Source organism: Lutra lutra, chromosome 12, assembly GCF_902655055.1.
Source record: "Lutra lutra chromosome 12, mLutLut1.2, whole genome shotgun sequence".
NCBI classification, from domain to species: Eukaryota; Metazoa; Chordata; class Mammalia; order Carnivora; family Mustelidae; genus Lutra; species Lutra lutra.
The window spans coordinates 87,120,269-87,138,929 of record NC_062289.1 but is presented as its reverse complement, the minus strand read 5'-3'; the positions used below and the strand labels follow the sequence as shown (position 1 = coordinate 87,138,929).

The 18,661-nt window shown below is 55.8% G+C and overlaps 1 protein-coding gene across 8 annotated transcripts in view; it reads left to right on the top strand.

Moving 5' to 3' along the window:
• Positions 1 to 17,017, top strand: part of HECTD4 (HECT domain E3 ubiquitin protein ligase 4) — a 187,197-nt gene extending 170,180 nt beyond the window's left edge. For 7 of the 8 annotated variants that reach the window (XM_047696835.1, XM_047696832.1, XM_047696829.1 and 4 more), the window contains 12 exons: positions 1,362 to 1,468; positions 1,962 to 2,085; positions 4,129 to 4,319; positions 5,322 to 5,468; positions 6,389 to 6,508; positions 7,172 to 7,327; positions 8,810 to 8,913; positions 9,099 to 9,320; positions 11,188 to 11,354; positions 11,733 to 11,928; positions 12,525 to 12,747; positions 13,273 to 17,017. In XM_047696835.1, coding sequence (XP_047552791.1) covers positions 1,362 to 1,468; positions 1,962 to 2,085; positions 4,129 to 4,319; positions 5,322 to 5,468; positions 6,389 to 6,508; positions 7,172 to 7,327; positions 8,810 to 8,913; positions 9,099 to 9,320; positions 11,188 to 11,354; positions 11,733 to 11,928; positions 12,525 to 12,747; positions 13,273 to 13,409 — 1,894 coding nt within the window. In that variant the 3' untranslated portion in view covers positions 13,410 to 17,017. The remainder of the gene's footprint in view (positions 1 to 1,361; positions 1,469 to 1,961; positions 2,086 to 4,128; positions 4,320 to 5,321; positions 5,469 to 6,388; positions 6,509 to 7,171; positions 7,328 to 8,809; positions 8,914 to 9,098; positions 9,321 to 11,187; positions 11,355 to 11,732; positions 11,929 to 12,524; positions 12,748 to 13,272) is intronic. The other variant, XM_047696828.1, reaches the window with a different exon arrangement.
• Positions 17,018 to 18,661: the final 1,644 nt, after the last annotated feature.

Here is an 18,661-nt window from a genome sequence, read left to right as displayed (position 1 = left end):
ACAGTTAAGTGCCTAACCTTCCACGGATGCATATGTATTATGTTCTTACATTTTACGTGGCTAAGGGGCGCCTGCATGGCCCAGGCGGTGACGCATCCAACTCCCGGTTTCAGTTCGGGTCATGATCTCAGGGTCGTGCGATCAAGCCCTGAGTCGGGCTCCACACCAGGTGTGCAGCCTGCTTGAGATTCTCTCTCTCCCTCTCCCCGCCCCCACGCTCCCCCCTCTTGCTCACTCTCAAAAAAATAAATGTGAAATGGCTGGAATAGTACAGAAATCAAGAGTATATGCAATAAAAAGCCATTCCTCTTCCCTTCATCCTCAAGCCTCCCTGCCCTCTCTGTGTTACTTCCCGAGCCTTCCAGAACTCTCCCATGTACACACAGACAGATGGGCATGTGCCCACACAGCCCCGTACCACGCACAGTGCCTGCACCCTGCCGTTTCCAGTTACTGCTCATCTGGGAGGTGATTCCATATCTGCACAAAAAGAACTTACTCGCTCCTTTTTTTTTTTTTTTAAGGTTTTATTTATTTGAGAGAGACACAGAGCAGGAGTGGGGGCAAGGGGCAGAAGGGGAAAGACAAGCAGACTCCCTGCTGAGCAGGGAGCCAGAGGCAGGTCTCGAACCCAGGACTCCCGAGACCATGACCCACACTGTAGTCACATGCTGGACCAACTGAGCCTCGCAGGCGACTCTCTCTCTCTCTCTCTTTTAATGGCTCTGTAATATTTCATGTGTGGATATGCATACATATTTAATAGAATTTTCTATAGACCTAGGCAAATGACTCAAGAACTCAAAATTGGAACTTTGATAGAAAAGTATTACCTGGCAGGAGTCTCTAGAGGAATTGTTTGAGGGATCAGAAAGAGGTCTTTCTGCTAATTAGTCATACATAAACCTGTATAAAGGTGCTTCTGTATCTATATGGTGCAGTAGAGTTTTCTGTGATGGAAATCGGTGCGGTTTCCCTGTCTGGCTGCTGAATGTCGTTGCCACTAGCCCCATGTGATTACTGAGCCCTTGAGACATGGCCAGGGCAGTCAAGGAACTGAGTTTGCAATTTTATTTTAATTTAAACCTATAGCTACAATCTGGCTAGTGGCTGGTTCTTAGTGCAGCTCTGAAGGATATAGAAGGGATGAAAAGCATCTCTTTAAGGTCTTTTGCAGTTAAAGCATCAGTTTGTCCTCCTGATATGCTCAGTGAGGACAGAGCTGACCTTGCGCCCAGCCCTGTGGGAACCGGTGGCCGTGGTTGGGGTGTCTGGCCTACCGCGTGTGTGAGGCTCTGCGCATCGTCTGTCAGGATATGGTATGAACGCAGGAATTCTGACTGCAGTGCTCTGGTCTACAGCAGGACTGCCTTAAGTGAGAAAAAGCCAACTGTGAAGCCCAAGTCCCCAGAAAAGAGCAAGCCAGATGAGAAGGACCCGGAGAAGTCACCCACCAAAAAACAAGAAGGTGAATGAGCAGCTTGGGCCTGAGACTGGTGGGCCCCTAGGACCAGCCTCCGGGCTTTTGCCTGACTGAATGGGCTCCCTTGGGGTTTGGGTTAGACTGGGCCTCGATGCCGTCCTTGACCATGAATTTATGGAGGTCAGCATAGCAGTTCCCAAAATAACACGCACCCAAAGTGAAGAGTAAAAAGTAAAGATCTGGAAATCTGCTTAGAAATTCGCTTCTAGAAGGCACTTACCTGGGCCTTAGAACTTGAGCCTCATAAAGGCCCAAGCATAGCTAGAGAAGCCAGGCTGTGGCTCACTGACCCCAGGAGGTCAGGGGCTGTGCTGGGTCTCGGGCAGTGGGTGGAGGCGGCCATGACAGACCTTGGAGGGCCGGGAGGCGGGACGCAGGTGGATTGGGCCGTGCCAGAAACGCCACCAGAGCATGGCGCGAGGCCACTGCTGTGGGAGGTTCTTCCAAACTCCTAACTCTCTCAATCCTTCTCCATCAGTCCCTGAGGAGAAGTATCTCACCTTGGAAGGATTTCACAAGTTTGTTATTGACCGAGCCAAGCAAGACATCCGTAGTGTCTGGAGGGCGATTTTATCCTGTGGTTATGACCTTCACTTTGAGAGGTAAGAAGTTGTCTCTCAGTCCAGTTGATACCTTGTGTAAAAATTGTTCTTGGCCACCAGAGGCGTCCCCTCCAACATCCTTTCTGGGAGCCCTTCTGCCTGCTGTTCTGATGCCTCCTGAGCTGCTGGTTTCTCATGATTCTCCAAGTGGGTTTCAGAACGCATTTGGAAACCACCTCTGTTCTAAACAACAGATTCATCTTCTGACGGTTCTGGAGGTCAAGGTGTCAGCAGGGTCGGCTTCTCCTGAGGCCTGTCATTGGCTCGCAGATGGTCGCGTCCCTGTTGCTGCCCCACTTCCAAGGGGGACACCAGTCTGCTGGTCTGGGCCTGGCCCAGAGGACCTCCTTTAACTCAGTTACGTCTTCAAAGGCCCCGTCTCCTAACACAGTCACACACTGGGATTTAGGCTTCAACACAGGAACAGGGGTGGGGATGGACACACTTCAGTCCCTAATGGGGACAGTTTCTTATTCCAAAGATTCTTTGTTCCTCGGAGTCCCACTTTGTCTCCACGTCCCGCTCTCCCTCTCTTCCAGGGAAGAGCTCGCCAGGTCCCCGGGGCCAAACAAGAATGGTTTCCCCTTTCTAGCTGTAAGGCGGTCCCAGGCCAGCCCAGTGCTTACAACCCGCAAGAAACCTCCCTGCCCTCACTCCGGCGTTCAGCCGGGGCGCGCAGCCAGAGTGCGGGCGGCAGGGCCGGAACGGCAGCCGGGAGCACGCGGTTTTTACATCCGCGCTCGGGTTCAGAGGTGCTTTGCTGCTGGGCGCCGTCATTTCGTACCTCACGGAAGGCTCAGAGTCCGTTCGCAGACCAGTTTTCTGATTTATTTTACAAGCCAGTAAGAGATGACTTTGGGGCTTTTGAAAGTAGAATCACCCATTTTGGACTAGAAAGTGCATTCGAAGTGAGAAGGTCGCAGGTTGGCCTGCGAACGAATTCCCAGGTGACACATTTTTTACAGCTCGAGGGCTCATTCACGGGCGCCGAGGGGCCGTGCCAGCCCTGATGCCTCCTTCCCACACCTGGCCTGAGGGCAGCCAGTGGCATCTGCTGCTCTCAGCCAGCCTGGAGGGGGCTGTGAGGGGACCCCCTTCTGGAGGCAGCTGTCTCTCAGCCCTCCTCCGGTGGGACCCACGCCGCCTGGGTTGAGAGGCTCGGCCCCTGGCCCCAGATGGGCCCTCCTGGCAGGGAGCACCCTGTGTGGCATGTGGCCCAGGGAGGTGCCGAAGGCCCGGGAGCCAGAGGCACCCATCCACCGGCAGCCTGCCCGTCTCTCCGGGGCCCACGGCTTCCTGGGGTCGGAAGGGCCATGCACACTCCCCGCACACCCTGGGCCTCGTGTACAGGCTCGCAGGAGCTCTCCCGTGGTCCTGCGCCCAGGGGCATCCCGTTGGAAATCCCAGGCAGCGTGTCTCCCGACATTTTCAGGGGGTGGGTTTTTTCCATACTTAGAAGTGGGTGCACACAAGACATCTGCTTTCTTTTTTTTTTTTTTTTTTTTCTGTTTCCCCATCCCCCCGGGGTCAGCATAGCAGGTGATGCGGGAGCGGGAGTGCTGCCCTCCTGGCCCCCTGTGCGCGTGCCCTACCAGCCGAGGGGCCCAGCTTCGGTGAGGTCGGCAGGTGCTCCTCGTCAGCTTGGCCGTGGGCCTTGAAGGCGACCTCAGCTGGCTGAGGTGACAGGGGCGGGTTGCGTACTGCTGCTAGCTGCCTTTCGTACATGAGGAAACTGGGCCTCACAAAGCAGCCGTCTTGGTGGCCCAGGTCACCGGGTGGTCTAGATTTCAGCCCAGGGACTCCAGAGCCCCGTTCTTACCCCTCTGCCCTTGGCCCAGGCACGGGAGGGAGGCCCGCAGGGGTGCGTGCGGCCGGGGTCCGGGACGGTGGCGTTGTCCTCGCCTGCAGGCTGTGTGTTCCCTCCTTCAGGGGCACCTCCCCTCGCACAGAGACGCCAGCTGCGAGGCGAGGCTCTGTGCCAGTGGTCCTCTGGGAGCGGGGACGTGGCCCCTGGCCCACCTTGCCCTTCTCGCCCGGCCCCAGGTGTGCCTGCATCGACGTCCGACACGCGCACAAGGCCTCCAGGAGGTGGACCCTGGAGATGGACGTGGCGCTGGTGCAGTACATCAACCGGCTGTGCCGTCACCTGGCCATCACGCCCGCGCGGCTCCACCCCCACGAGGTGTACCTGGACCCCGCAGATGCCGCAGACCCCAGAGTGGCCTGTCTCTTGAGTATGTGGGCTCTGGCGGAATTGCCATGGGGGACCGTCGCCCTGCGCTGCCTGGGGGCATCCCCAACAAGAGCACCAGGGGTTTGGAGGGACTAGGCGGGCTCCTTGCGGCCATCGAACGAGTCCCTCGGATCACCTGCTGTGAGCCATGGGGGCAGAGGAGAGGGAGAGACGGAAGCTGTGACCGCAGCTGCATTACATGCCCGGCGGGCGTCGGGAGGGAGCGGGGATCAGCTGTCCGTTATCCTTCATCACGAGAGAGCAGCGTCTTTATGAAAAGCTAGGAAGGTGCCTGCACACGTAGGTGCACGAGCAAGAACAGACGTTCTCCGTAAATCCGTCCCTGGGAGGTCACCCTTGTCACAGCATGCTGACGTGTGACCCCTGGGCTTGTGTTCTGTGCCTGTGCGCGCCGTACCACGGGCGGCTTGGGAGTCTGTCCGCCCTTGCTCGGCCACGTGTCCTGGGCCTTTGCTCTTTGCTCTTCCGGATACTTTGAAGGTAGACCTGGGCCAGAAGTGGTCCTGCTGTCCATCTCTGACAGCTGGAGATAGATGTGAGCACCAGTGAGACAGTGAGACAGTGTGCCAGTGTCTGTGTCCTGTTCTTGACATCTGATGTCACTTTGGGGGAAGCTGATGAAAGGTACACAGGACTGTGTACTATTTTTGAAGCTTCCTAGAAGTCAGTTTCAAATTTGAAATTAAAAATAGCATCAACCACAGCCCTGGCGTGGCCCTGAAGATAGGCCGAGGAGGTCCTGGGATTCCCTAAGAGCCGGGGCCTCCCCCTCTGCTTCTGCTTGGCCTGGGCTCATGCAGACCAGGGGCCACTCACGCACTGTGTCTGTGGGTCCCGGGGATAAAATCTCCTGTGGGGGTCCTTCCAGTCCCCCTGAAATGCCCCGGCCCCGGTGCTGCGGGCCCCCCACACCCCAGGGACAGGGGCCACCTGAGTCCCTCGCAGCCCAGGAGCCTGGGCCTGACCGCCCTCATCCCTGCAGACGTGCCCATCGAGAGCCTGCGCCTGCGCTTCGCTCTGCTGCAGTCCCTGAACACCACGCTGGAGACCTTCTTCCTGCCTCTGGTGGAGCTGCGCCCGACGCCCATGTACGCGCACAGCATCGCCGCCCTGCTGAAGGAGGCCAAAGGTCAGCACCTGTGCGCCCCCCCATGTCCCCCGCCCGACAGTCCACGGCTGGGAGGCGCCCCCTTACCTGGACCGCGCCCAGGTCCCCACGAACAGCACTTCCAGCCGAGAGCGGTTACTTCGGTTACACCCTGAAAAATTAAATTTTCTTGAGTTTTCAGGAGCACCTGGCTGGCTCAGTCGGAAGAGCGTGTGACTCTTGATCTCGGGGTCGTGGGTTTGAGCCCCACATTGGATTCCATTATTTAAAAAGAAAATAGAGGGACTCCTGGGTGGCTCAGTTGGTTAAGCGGCTGCCTTCGGCTCAGGTCATGATCCCAGCGTCCTGGGATCGAGCCCCACATCGGGCTCCTTGCTCGGCGGGGAGCCTGCTTCCTCCTCTGCCTCTGCCTGTCACTTTGTCTGCCTGTGCTCACTCTCTCTCTCTCTCTCTCTCTCTGACAAATAAATAAATAAATAAATCTTAAAAAAAAAAAATAGGCTCTGATTCACTGTCTGTCCCCTACATTCCAGAGATGATCATCATTAACCACTGTGTACCTGTCCTTCCAGACTTTTCTGTTCACATACAAATAGACACACGTGTTTGTTTTGGTTTTTTTAATTTAAAAATGGGTATCCTAGCTTATGTTCTGTTCTGCACCTTCACCTTGTGGGTTTTTACTTTTTGCCATTTCAGAAAATGCTACAGCAAACCTCCTCATACTTCATGTTTTTCTGCCATTCCTGGGCATGACAGAGGCCGGGGTTCATATATTACCATTGGGCCAGATACTAACAAATTCAGGGGCCTGGAGGGCGTCCCAGGAGAGACCGGCCCAGTGTGGGTAGGGGGCGCAGCGTGTCCTCTGCCAGGCCTCAGAGGTGACAGGGAAGGAAAGCAGCCCCGTCTGAGCCTCTCTCCCACATTCTTCCTTTCAGGGCTGATCTTTTATGACACGAAGGTGACTGTCATGAATCGGGTGCTGAATGCCACCGTGCAGAGGACAGCTGACCATGCAGCTCCCGAGATCACTTTGGACCCACTGGAAATTGTGGGAGGTAAGACAAGCTATGCAGAGCAGAAAATGCAAAAAGGTCATGATTGAACAAACGATGCCGTTGATTTCTTGCACGTGATAGAAGCCTCTAGAGGAAGGGAGTGCACACATTCATCCGGCTGCTTCTGTCCTCCTCCCACGTGTCCCAGCGGGTGGCTTCCACCTTCAGAGTCCCCTTTCGAGCCTGCATGCTGGACAGCAAGAGGAAGGGGAGAGGCAGAAGGAGCTCTCCGCTTCCCAGAACCTCGCCTCCCCTTCCCATCTCACTGGAGAACTGTCGGGGAGCTACACCTAACTGCGGGGGAGGGTGGGAGTGGAAACATTCTGATTGACCATGGACTTGCTAGAGTTGGGAGTTCCCGCGTTGAATAAGGGGGGGGACGGCTGCTGGGGCGGTAGCCACGGCCTATAAACACACACACAGCGTAGAGGAGATGAGAAAAGAGTATGGACGGGGGATCCCTCCCCTGGAGACGGAGGGGAGGCTGGGAGCCATGTGCCTGCGGCATGGAAGACCTTCCAAGAGCAGAGAGAAGGCAGGGTGGCTGAGCGGGAGCAGGGGGAGGGCTGGGAAGCGGGCAGAGGCCTGGCAAGCCATCTGTCCCGGGGAGGGAGAGCAGAAGCTTGCGCCGGGAGGCTTTTACTGCTTTCTGTCTCTTTCCAGGGGAGATCAGAGCCTCCGAAAACTCCTACTTCTGCCAGGCTGCCCGGCAGCTGGCCTCTGTGTCGTCCTCGCAGCTTTGTGTCAAGCTGGCCAGCGGCGGCGACCCCACCTATGCCTTCAACATCCGCTTCACCGGGGAGGAGGTCCACGGCACCAGTGAGTGCAGCCCCCCGGGCTCTGGGCCGCCGGTGCGGGTAGAAGCCATGTGGGGGCTGGGAACGTTTCTAGGGTCATCTTTAGCCTCGTCTGCCCCGTCTGCCCCAGATCGCCCCCCCCCCCCCCCGCACCCTTAGCAAGACTGAAAAAGCCAGGTCGGTGGTGGCCTGCTGTGCAGAAGCCAGGACTGCCCCTGGCCTGGGCGGGAGCCGGCGCTTGCCAGGGACTTCAGCCCCGCGGCCCCGGTCAGCGCCAAGGGGACCCCGCGGAGACGCCGTCTGTGCCGATGGGCTTCGTCCCCTGGGAAGCGCCCCCGGCGGAGGGCTGGCCTGGGTCAGAGCTTGTGTGTGTCCCATGAGAGACCAGTGCTAGGGACAGCGAGGAGGCCCGGCAACTCAGAAAATGCTCCTCGTGCCGCTTTCGGCCATCCTAAGTGCACCCCAGACATTCAGGAAGTGTTTCCCACTCGGGGTGAGAGGGGAGCCCCGGGGCCTCAGCCAGACGCAGCGGGAGGGCTGGGCCGCTGGGGCAGCTGCATCTCCCATTGCCATTCGCATCCCGGACCCCGCTCCGGCCGAGCCTTGGGCCAGGTCCTCTCAGAAAGCTCCTACCCGCTGAGCGTGCCGAGGCGGCCGGGCCCCGCTCCACACCTGACCCTCCCGTCTAGCAGCGGAAGCTTGCAACAGACCGGCCTTGTCCTGCAGGACTGACAGCCGCCTCCCCCGGGCCAGGCAGCCGGCTGTGGCTCAACCCAGCTCTGTCTGGCCGCACGGCCCAGCCCTTGGTGGTTTCCGCAGGCAGGAATCTCCTGCTTCCCCGTGGAAGCTGAGCAAGGACATCTGTCCCCAAGCAGGTCCTCTGTACAACTCCGACCAAGTAGTGTGTATGCACAGCTGTCCTCAGAGCTTCTGACCTTAGGGCCCTGATGGGGGATGCGCAGGGGAGAGGAGACTCAGCCACAGGGAGACGTTAGCCAGAAAGCCAAAGGCACGTCTGGAATGACAGCAGCAGGGGACAGTTAGTGACCCTTCGCCCTCTATAAGCGCTCGTGCCATCGGTCTGTGCAGTTAGACACTCACTGGCAGTGAGTGCTCAGTCAGTGCTGAGTAGGACAGGCGGCCCCGCTCTCGGTACGACCTAGAGCGACAGTTGTGAATCAGACAAGCTTGCAGATGAGTGGGACCTTGCAGCCGGGGGGGCAGCCCCCATGGGGCTCTACATCGGGGCTCACAGAAGCCTCGAAGCCAGCCCCCACCATCGGTTCGATTATTGTCCCCATTTGATGGATTGGGTCACCGGGAAGTGATTCCCTGGGGGTCACCCAGCTAGTAAGTGGCACAGTGGGACTTGACCCCCCGTCTCCCCGCCCTCGGACGCGTCTTCTGTCCCCTCCGCCATAGCTGCATTCCGGGTGGCGAACGGGCTGAGGCCCAGGTGGGCTGCGGGGGTCCCGGTGCTGATGGGTCTCCGTGTGTCCCGCAGGCGGCTCTTTCCGGCACTTCCTGTGGCAGGTGTGTAAAGAGCTGCAGAGCTCCTCGCTGTCCCTCCTGCTGTTGTGCCCCAGCTCCGCTGTCAACAAGAACAAGGTAGGACGCCTGAGGCGTGGGCAGCGGCGGGGCGCTGGCTTGGGGCCCTGGCGGTGTGTCCTCTTACACCCCTTCCCAGTCGGCCGCCCCGACCCTGCGGAGGCTCCCTGCTGCTGGCCGTGGCCGCCTGCTCCAGGGAGGGGTAAAGGCGCCATTGGTCACTTCCTCCGCGCCTCCGTCTGCAGGGCAAGTACATCCTGACCCCCAGCCCCATCACCTATGGGGAGGAGCAGCTGCTGCACTTCCTGGGCCAGTTGCTGGGAATTGCAATTCGGGCAGATGTCCCTCTTCCCCTGGACCTCCTGCCTTCCTTCTGGAAGACCCTGGTGGGTGAGCCCCTGGACCCTGACCAAGACCTACAGGAAGCAGACATACTCACCTACAATTATGTCAAGAAATTCGAGAGTGTAAGTGAATAGTCCGTGCTGGGGACAGCAGAGCTCAGGGGCAGTGTCCCTGGGGCTCCTTGCCGCCTCCATGGCCTGCCGTCCCCTGGTCCTCCGTGCCGCGGGAGCCCAAGCGCCCACCTGCAGACCGACTGGGATCTCCCAAAGAACAGGAGGGAAGGCGAGCCGCGTCTGGCAGGCTTCCTTCATAGCGGCAGAAGCTCCTCTGGCTTCTCTTCCTATTTGATAGCAGCCGAGTAGGGGTGACCGATGTGCCCTGACGGCCTCCCAAAGACACAGCGTTGAAGGGTTCCCGGCCGCTGACGGAGCAGAGGTGCCGGGGGCGGGGGTCTCCTACAAGCAGACCCACTTTCACTTTTAAGAGCTTAGTTTTGGGGCCTCAGAGCTCAGGAGATTGGTTCTTGGGGATCACCTGGGATCAAGCAGGGAAGGGGAAGGGGTTGGGACCGTGGCTCTCCTCCTTGTGCCTCGAGACACAGATCGCGCGAGCACAGCGCTGACCGCCCCTCTGCCCGCACAGCCCAGCACCCTGGAGGCGGCATGTCCGTGCTCGGCTGCGGCTGGGCCCCCGGGGGGCCGTTCACATCTGGCCACTGGTTCGCAGTCTTGGAGGCTGGCCAGGGGCCAGGCTCTGGGCCACAGGAGCAACCGGGTTACTCTCCCGGCATGAGGCCCGGTTCCGGAGGGCTGTGTGCGCGCGTCCTCGGGACAAGGCCAGGAGGGAGGGAGGCTCAGAGAGGAGAGCTGGTGGGCAGCAGAGCCACCAGGGGACCTCCGTGTCCAGCTGCAACACCCCCTGAAGTTAGAGACCAAGTGTGGAGGTGCCTCTGCCCCAGCCCTCCCCCTTGAGGCCAACTGCCTGTGTCGCAGGGGAGCAGCGGCGTCAGAGGCCTGGCTGCGGCCCCTTGAGTGGGAGGCTCAGAACTTGCGCCCTGTGAGGGGCTTCGGTGCCAGGGTCTCCACTGTCCTCCCCTTGGCCACCACTTGAGGGCAGCAGCACAAGGGAGCACCAAAGCCGGGATCCTGGATTCGTGCTTGGTTTCCGTGCAGAAGCGGGGAGTACAGGGAATTTTCTAAAGGGGCAAAGCAGGGCGGCCCCCGCGGGCTGGGGATTTAGGAGTCCCTGCCAGGCACTGTTTTGAGAAGTTCTCCCAGGGCTGTGCGTGGCAGCAAGGGCCTGGGGCAGGCAGAGGGTGTAAGACAGCATCCAGAAGGACAGTCCAGGCAAGGCTTCTTTCTGAAGGGGTTGGGCAAAGCCTCAGAGGGTGCCGGGATAGGACTACGCCAGGGTTGGGGCACACGAACCAGGAAGAAATATTCTGAACTTCTGGTGCTTGTACCTGTAGCCTTCACCAACCCAGACTTAGGGGTTTATTCTCTCTGGGCCAGATCGTGTCATCTCCTTGGTAGCCCGGCATGCACAGCAGTGTCTTTTGGACCCTAATTTTGTTTTTTTTTTAATGATCTGGTTTTGAAACTAAATATAGATATAGATTTGGCTTCAGGCAAGGCTGAATCCAGGTGTTCAAATGATCTCTTCAATAACTGGTTTCAAGATGGTCCCCATTAGTACGAGATGTACCATCTTACAGTTGTGTCCACACCAGGGAAAGGGCTGCCGCTTCCAAACAGTAACAGAAAAAGCCCTGCAGTTGGGGTCTCACCAGCCAGGCTTCTGCCACATGCCCAGCCCTGAACTCACGGCATCTCTGGGCAGGCCTGTGCTGTGTGTACCTTCATAATGGTCAAGGGCAGCCCCCATCCAAACGGTGCCTGCTGCTTGCCCAACTGGAGATTGGGGTTCCATCTTCCAGGGGACCTTGGGAGCGGGTCAGGCAGTTAGCGCCGGTCTGCCTCTGTCCTCCAGATCAACGATGAGACCGAGCTCGAGGCCCTGTGTGCCGAGATCGCCTCCCAGCACCTGGCCACCGAGAGCCCTGAGGGTCCCAACAAGCCGTGCTGCAGGTTCACCTACCTGACCATGACGGGCGAGGAGGTGGAGCTGTGCAGCCGCGGCCGGCACATCCCTGTGGCGTGAGTGTTGTGCCTACACAGGGGACCGGCCAGTCGGGCTGATAGGGTGTCGCGGCAGTGTCTGGACTTGGATGGCCTGGGTGGGATGGGGACAGACGGATCTCACCCGTGGGAGGAGTGTGAGGCAGGACGCCGGGTGTCAGCAAGGATAGAATGTGTTCAGCAGAAGGTTCAGCAGAAAACCCCAGCTGTGAGGTGGGTGACACCCAGAGGCAGGAGAGGAATTCGTGGGGCTGCCAGGACGAGGACATCTCGGTAACTGGGCCTGAGGCCCCTCCTGCTGGGACCTTGACTGGGGGCGTGTGGCCCCAAGCCTAGGAGCAGCCCCACGGGCCGCCTCGGCGTTCTCCGTCACCTGGGTCCCCCTCGCACCTGCAGGTGGGAGAACAAGGACATCTACGCGGCGGCCATCCGGAGCCTGCGGCTGCGGGAGCTGCAGAACGCTGAGTGCGTGACGGCCGTGAGGGCGGGCCTGGGCGCCATCATCCCCCTGCAGCTGCTCACCACGCTCAGCCCGCTGGAGATGGAGCTGCGCACCTGCGGCCTCCCGTACATCAACCTCGAGTTCCTCAAGGTCGGTGGCCTGGGGCCGGGCTACGCGGGCAGGCGGTGTCAATGGGGGCCCGTCCTGGTACTTCTGTGTGCCAGCACTCCGGCCCCAGGCCACGCGCACCCCCTCACAGCCGAGTTAGCCGAAGCTGGCTTGTGGCAGCACGTGGCAGGGTCCGCTTCGTACCCAGATCGCTGTCAGGCCCCCCGTCTGGGGCCACATCCCGAGCAAAGACCGTTTTTGCTGAGCCCCCTCCCTTCCCCAGCCTGGCCTGCTCTCGGCCCAGCCAGCTTCCCTCAGGCGGGACCCCGGCATCCCAGGGTTGCTTCTTGCCAGCTGCGAGACCTTGCCCGAGTGACTTCACGTCCAGTGGGAACGGTGACAGGCCCCGCCCAGCGTGGCCGTGGGGTAACCCAGGTCGAGCCTCTGCTGCTAGGCCTGAGGTGCAGGCTGCAGTCCCACACACAGGCACTGGGACATACCTTCCAAGTCTCTGTCATCGTCACGATCCCCACGGCCGGCGGCCATCGTGTCCCTGCCGCACCCGTCTGGTCTAGGGAGGTACTGGGCTAGCAGAGGCCCGGCTCTGCTCACGTCTCGGGGGGGCCTTTCTTCCCCAGGCCCACACCATGTACCAGGTGGGGCTGATGGAGACAGACCAGCACATCGAGTTCTTCTGGGGGGCCCTGGAGATGTTCGCCCAGGAGGAGCTGTGCAAGTTCATCAAGTTCGCCTGCAACCAGGAGCGCATCCCGTTCACCTGCCCCTGCAAAGACGGGGGCCCTGACACGGCCCATGTGCCCCCATACCCTATGAAGATCGCCCCCCCAGATGGCACAGCAGGTACCACCCGCCCCTCACCGTGTTCCAAGTCGGGACGCACAGGCCCTTCCCTCAGCTGGGAGCTGGGGCTGCTGGGCTCTGCGGGAGGGAGGGAGAGCAGCGGACAGCCAAACCCAGTTGTAAACGAGGGAGTGGGGTGGTGTCATGTGCCTCCCAAACTTTGCCTCAGCCAAGAGTTATGGACTCTTGGAGGCCCAAGTTTGATGTAAGTTAAAAATCCAGAAATGTTTTAATTTTCCAAATTTTAAATGTAGAAAAATAAAACCCTCTGCTGGGCAAACAAACAGCTCTAACCAGATTCCCTCACAGGTCAGCACTGTGGTGCCTGTGCTATACACGAGTTGTGTCTGCGGTTTTCTCCTCCAGAATCTTCTTTTGCCCCACACCTACCCCCTCCTCCTGATGGGCCTTGGGGTTGGCTTAGAGCTGCCCAAAGAAGCAAACCTGGAAGCAGAGAGGCCGATGGGGCTCCCTGGAACCGTAGCGCAGCCTCCTAACACTGGCCTGGTGGGGTTTCTTTCGCAGGTTCCCCAGACTCTCGCTACATCCGAGTGGAGACCTGCATGTTCATGATCAAACTTCCCCAGTACTCCTCTCTGGAAATCATGCTGGAGAAACTTCGTTGTGCCATTCACTACCGTGAAGACCCCCTAAGTGGCTGAGGGGAGGGAGCCCCAGAGTGAGTCCGTCACCGAGCACCGCTCTGCCGGCTTGGGAAGCCTGCCACCGAGGGCACGTCCCTCCAGGCCCTGCGTGAGGAGTTGGCGACATTTTGCTTTTCTGAACTTTTGTCCACATTCCAGGGCTTCCTGGAAGACTTAACCTTTTGTATTTGTATGTTTCGTGATGGGTTGGTTCTTTTACTACCTGTTTGTGGTATGTTTGTAGGATAGTTTAGTTCCCGGGCAGCCCGTGTCTCATTTGATCTTCTTGGACATTGTCTTTCATGGCCACCGGATTCTGATGCCGTAAGGCCCCAGTTAGTTCCACATCATGGAAACCACCCAGCAGGAAGCTGGTGGTGAGATCCCAAGGCCACACAGAGCATCCCGTACTCTCCGCAGAGCATCTTCACAAACAGGTCTGTGGCCTTGCCTCTCTTGCCTTGAGCTGGAGTTGATCCTGGATGCAGCTCCCACAGGCCTCCTTCCATCTTGAAATGGCTGGGCCAGTTACCCAAATGTGGGAGACACACAGGGAGTGTTCTGTGTTAATCTTCCGGCTTTGGAACCTTGTTCATGGTCTGGGTTTTTCTGAGGAAAAGCCCCCTACTGGTTCCTCCATCCCTTCCCACCCAGATGAGCCTCCGCGCTCTCTCCTCTGGGCCCCTAGTCTGACAGTTTTCCCGAGTGTTCTCCGAAGACCAAAGGGTTCATCCCTGACCTTAGTTCACAGCCAGGGGTGTCACAGCTCCAGGAGTTGAGGAGGACACCCAGAGGAGGAGAAACAGTGCTCGAGTGGGGGCCTTTTTCTGAGATCAAACAGGAAAGCACATGATTCAAGCCTGACCCCCTTTTGTACTCAGAAACAGCCCTTCCTCACTGCAGTGGTGGACTGGGCCACACACCCGTTTTGAAAAGAGCTGACTGACTGAAGTGCTCTGCTCCATTCAGGGTCTACTTCAGTGATTAAGACCTTCCAAGGACCACTGTGGGGTCCTCCTGCCCCCCTTTGCCACCCCATGTGTGTGTGTGTGCCTGGGCTGAGCCGCTCCAGGCTCACCCACTGCCCCAGTGCATTTGTGCCCCACACAGGTCTTTGTCCGATGGTACTTTGTTCAAGAGCAGCGTATGCCATCTTGTTGGACACTGTCATTTGGGCCTTGCCAGTTCTCATGGAATTGCATCACTGTATTTATTGTATAATATTGTGAATACTGAAAGTTCTGAGTGCGTGCGGACTAGAAGGCTTTGGAGTGTGAGTGCTGGGGAGAGAGAGCTGAGTTTTACCTTTCTCTGCTGTGGCCCTGGTCTGTCAGAAGGATGTATGGATTTTAGAGTTAGAGCCATTAGCATCCATCTCCTCCCTCTTATTCTTAGGAAATGCATTAAGGACCATTATAGAAATGATTCCCCAACCTAAGGAAAAGCTAAAACCGGATTAAACGTTCCGGCTGCATCGGTTACATTTGATGCAGGAGCAGTCCTGTCTGGAGGTAAGTGCCCACAAGCAGTTTTCCCTGCTTGAAAGGAAGAGGGTTGGCCGCTGCCTCCTGGCGGCGAGAGCCCCGTTGACTGGGGGTCACACCAGGATGTAGTCCTGACAAGGATCCTCTTACTTCTGCTAACGAAAGAGCCTCTGGATTATTAGAATTCTTCCTCTCTGTATTTTTACATTCTTGGTCCCTTCCAATCCTTCCTATCCCTTGAATGGACTCAGAATTGTCAGCTACCTCCCCAAGGGGGGTTTGGGAAGCTGCTTTTGGCCCATCACTTGATACGATGACAGCTGTGAGTAAGAGGTCTGCTGCTAACACGACTGCTTCTCCCAGAGAGCACATTGAGAGGTCCAGACCGATTCAAACCTTGGCCCTAAAAAAACCGTGTGCTGTAAAGTTACTTGATGTATATTTATTATAATTATTTATGGTTGCATTTAACAAAGTTTTCATTCAATTTGATGCTATTTACACCACTGCTGTGTAAAGGAAGCTCACTACAGGAAAAAAGTCGCACCAATAAATAACCTTCATCTAATTTTGATTTACCTGAAGAGTTGTGTGATCATCTACTCACTGAAAAGACTCAAAGGCTGACAGGCTCGGATGGCTCTGATACCTAAGTGCTGTCCAGTCGTTAGGAATTTGGTCTCTGCACTTGACAGGCTTCTTCGTCATGCTTATCAACTACCTTTTCCCATTCAACTCCTTGAGGCTGGTTTTCAGATAGAAAGCATGATAGAAGGAATGGAAATCCAAGGTCAAAGCTAAACCTGTGCATGTTCTGCCCCTACTCATAGTGGAACTTTTCTGTACTCTCATGCCAGTGTAAGAATTTTCCTCAAGGAAATCATTGCACTGGAAGAGTCTAGGCCACTCTTAGACCACATATCCTCCCCTGGGAGCCAGCAGTGGATCTAGAACTCCTGTACAAAAGGGAAATGCAGAGAAGATAAAGACCTAGTGTTGCTTTCCTAAGATCAATGGTTCTGCCCTCTTCTAGCACAGTTCCCCCTTGCTACCCCGCAAGGGAACCCTGTGGTCTGCATTCAGGAGAATCCAACCAGTCTCCCTGACCTGCTTATCACGTCCTCCTGCTCCTTGAAGTCCTTGCAGACCCACTTAATTCTTCTGACCCTATCTTTCTTATCCTTAATAAAGGCTTTTAGTTGGAAGTATCCCATCTATGTCTTCATTACTGGAAGAGCAAAAGTCCTCTTGGTGAGGAGCAAGCAACTTTCCTCCTCCTGTCTGTTGCCTCAGGGTGCTAGAAACAGCAAAAGCAACCCCTCCCGGCGAAGAGAAGACTTCTGTTGGGCATGAGAAGCTGGGGAGTGAGGTGCCTCAGCTAAACATCCCTCACTGAGCACAGCAACGATTCTCCTGCTCTCCAGAATGGCTGAGGACATCTTTTTAAAGAGTTGCTTCTTAAAAAACAAGTGTATTCGGAATTATACTATCCAATAATAGACAACATTCATCTTCATTAGTCATCAGAGATGCATATTAAAATCATGACAAAGTCTATACAGCTACCACCAAACCCCCATGGTTGGGGGAGGATGTGGAACCATCCACACTGATGTGGGGAACATTAAGCTACAACTACTTTGGAAAACTGGTACTCTCCACTGCACATCCCCTAAGACCAGCAATCCCATGCCTCGTGTAAATCCAACAGAATACATACGCCATCACCAAAAACCATGTGTAAGAATGCTCCCAGCAATGGTAACAGTGCTAGCCACAGGGCACACAAGCATAAAAAAGTACTTACTGGTATAAGTTCATTTAAATAATACTAAAAATAGCGAAAAAAAATTGACCTGTCTTAACATAAAATATCAAAATAGTAGTGGTCTTGGGTCCCAGAGAATAGGGACTGGTAGTAGGAGGGGTGTTCTGGGCTCTTGGTAATGTTTTTGGTGTGGGAAGTGGTGACAGATACGTGTTCACAATGGGCTGTACACCACCATGTACTTTTCTGAAGGGATGGTCTCCTGGATGGATAGTTTCTGAAAAATATAAGTACTGAGTCTGGCTGGCTCAGAGTATACAACTCTTGATCTCAGGGTCAAGTTTAAGTCCCATGTTAGGCATGGTGCCTACTTATAAAAACATCCCAATGCCTCAGTGCCCCCCTCCAAATACAAGTACACCAAAATGACATGAAGAAAGAAAGAAAAGCACACATTCCATCTTCATGAAACTTCAATCTATCATTTTAATCCACAATTTCTGAAAGGACAACTATTAGAAGAATAAATGACTTCAGAGCACATATGTGTACCTCCCTCTAAAAAATAAACAGTATAAAGGGAAGAAGGAATTAGATGCCTCATGTGCCAGGAGAAAAACAAGGATTCAAAATTCAAGTAAGAAGCAGAAGGTCAAGCGCCGCACCTGGAAAAAGCTAGAAGCCCTATTCAGGAGAAAGCAGCCCAGCAGCTGAGCCTCCATCCCCACCTTCGGTTTACACAGCAGGCTGGGAGACCTACAGATTCTGAAAGCTGGGGCTTTCCAGTGAACATGCCAGCCTACTGCCCTACAGTGAACGCGAAGAGTTAAAGAAGCCTCTCGTTTTTAGTGCCCCAATCTTAAACAGCCCAGAAACAGATTTGAGGAAAAGTCTAATATACCAAAACAAAAAGTACGGAGTAGAATGAGATATCTAAAAAACCACCATGGCACAAAGTACAAGAACAAGCACTGGCTCAGTTGGAGGGTGTGACTCCTGATCGTGGGGTTGTTTGAACCCGACACTGAGTGCAGATATTACTTTAAAAAGTACTGCATCGGGGCACCTGGGTGGCTCAGTGGGTTAAAGCCTCTGCCTTCGGTCATGATCTCAGGATCCTGGGATCGAGTCCCACATCGGGCTCTCTGCTCAGCGGGGAGCCTGCTTCCCCCTCTCCCTCTGCTGCTCCCCCCCCCCACTTGTGCTCTCTCTCCTTTCACTCTGTCAAATAAATTCTTTAAAAAAATAAAAATATAAATAAATAAAAAGTACTGCATCCATTGAGTAAGGGAGGAAAAGGCTGTGGGAAAGGCTAAGAGGCTACCAGAAATACACTTAATATAAGGATGAAAGGGGCACCTGGGTGGCTCAGTGGGTTGAGCCTCTGCCTTCAGCTCAGGTCATGATCTCAGGGTCCTGGGATCGAGTCCCACATTGGGCTCTCTGCTCCACAGGGAGCCTGCTTCCTCCTCTCTCTGCCTGCCTCTCTGCCCACTTGTGATCTCTCTCTGTCAAATTAAAAAAAAAAAAAAAAAAAATGAAAGGATGGCAGCACCAGGGTGGCTCAGTCAATTAAGTGTCTGCCTTCGGCTCTGGTCATAATCTCGGGCCTGGGATTGAGCCATGAGCCCTGCATCGGGGTGGGAGGGCGGTGTCTCTGCTCAGTGGGGAGCCTGCTTCCCCCCGCCCCGCCCCACCCTGACTGCCTCTCTCCCTACTTGCAATCTGTCAAATAAAATCTTAAAAAAGATGAAAGAATAAAATTGAGGAACTTTCCTATAAAGTTGGGCAAAAAGATTAAGAAAAAAGGGATCAATCTAAGAGTGCCAATATCCAACTACCATTGGAATTCTGCAGAGAGAGAACAGAGAAATTACCAAATATCCAAAAAATAAAACTGAAAAACAAGAGGTCACAAGTTTCCAAAATGCTCATTAAGTGTCCAGCTCTTTGACTGGAAAAAGAATCCACACCAACATACACATGGGGAAGTTCAAATATACCAGAGATAAACATCC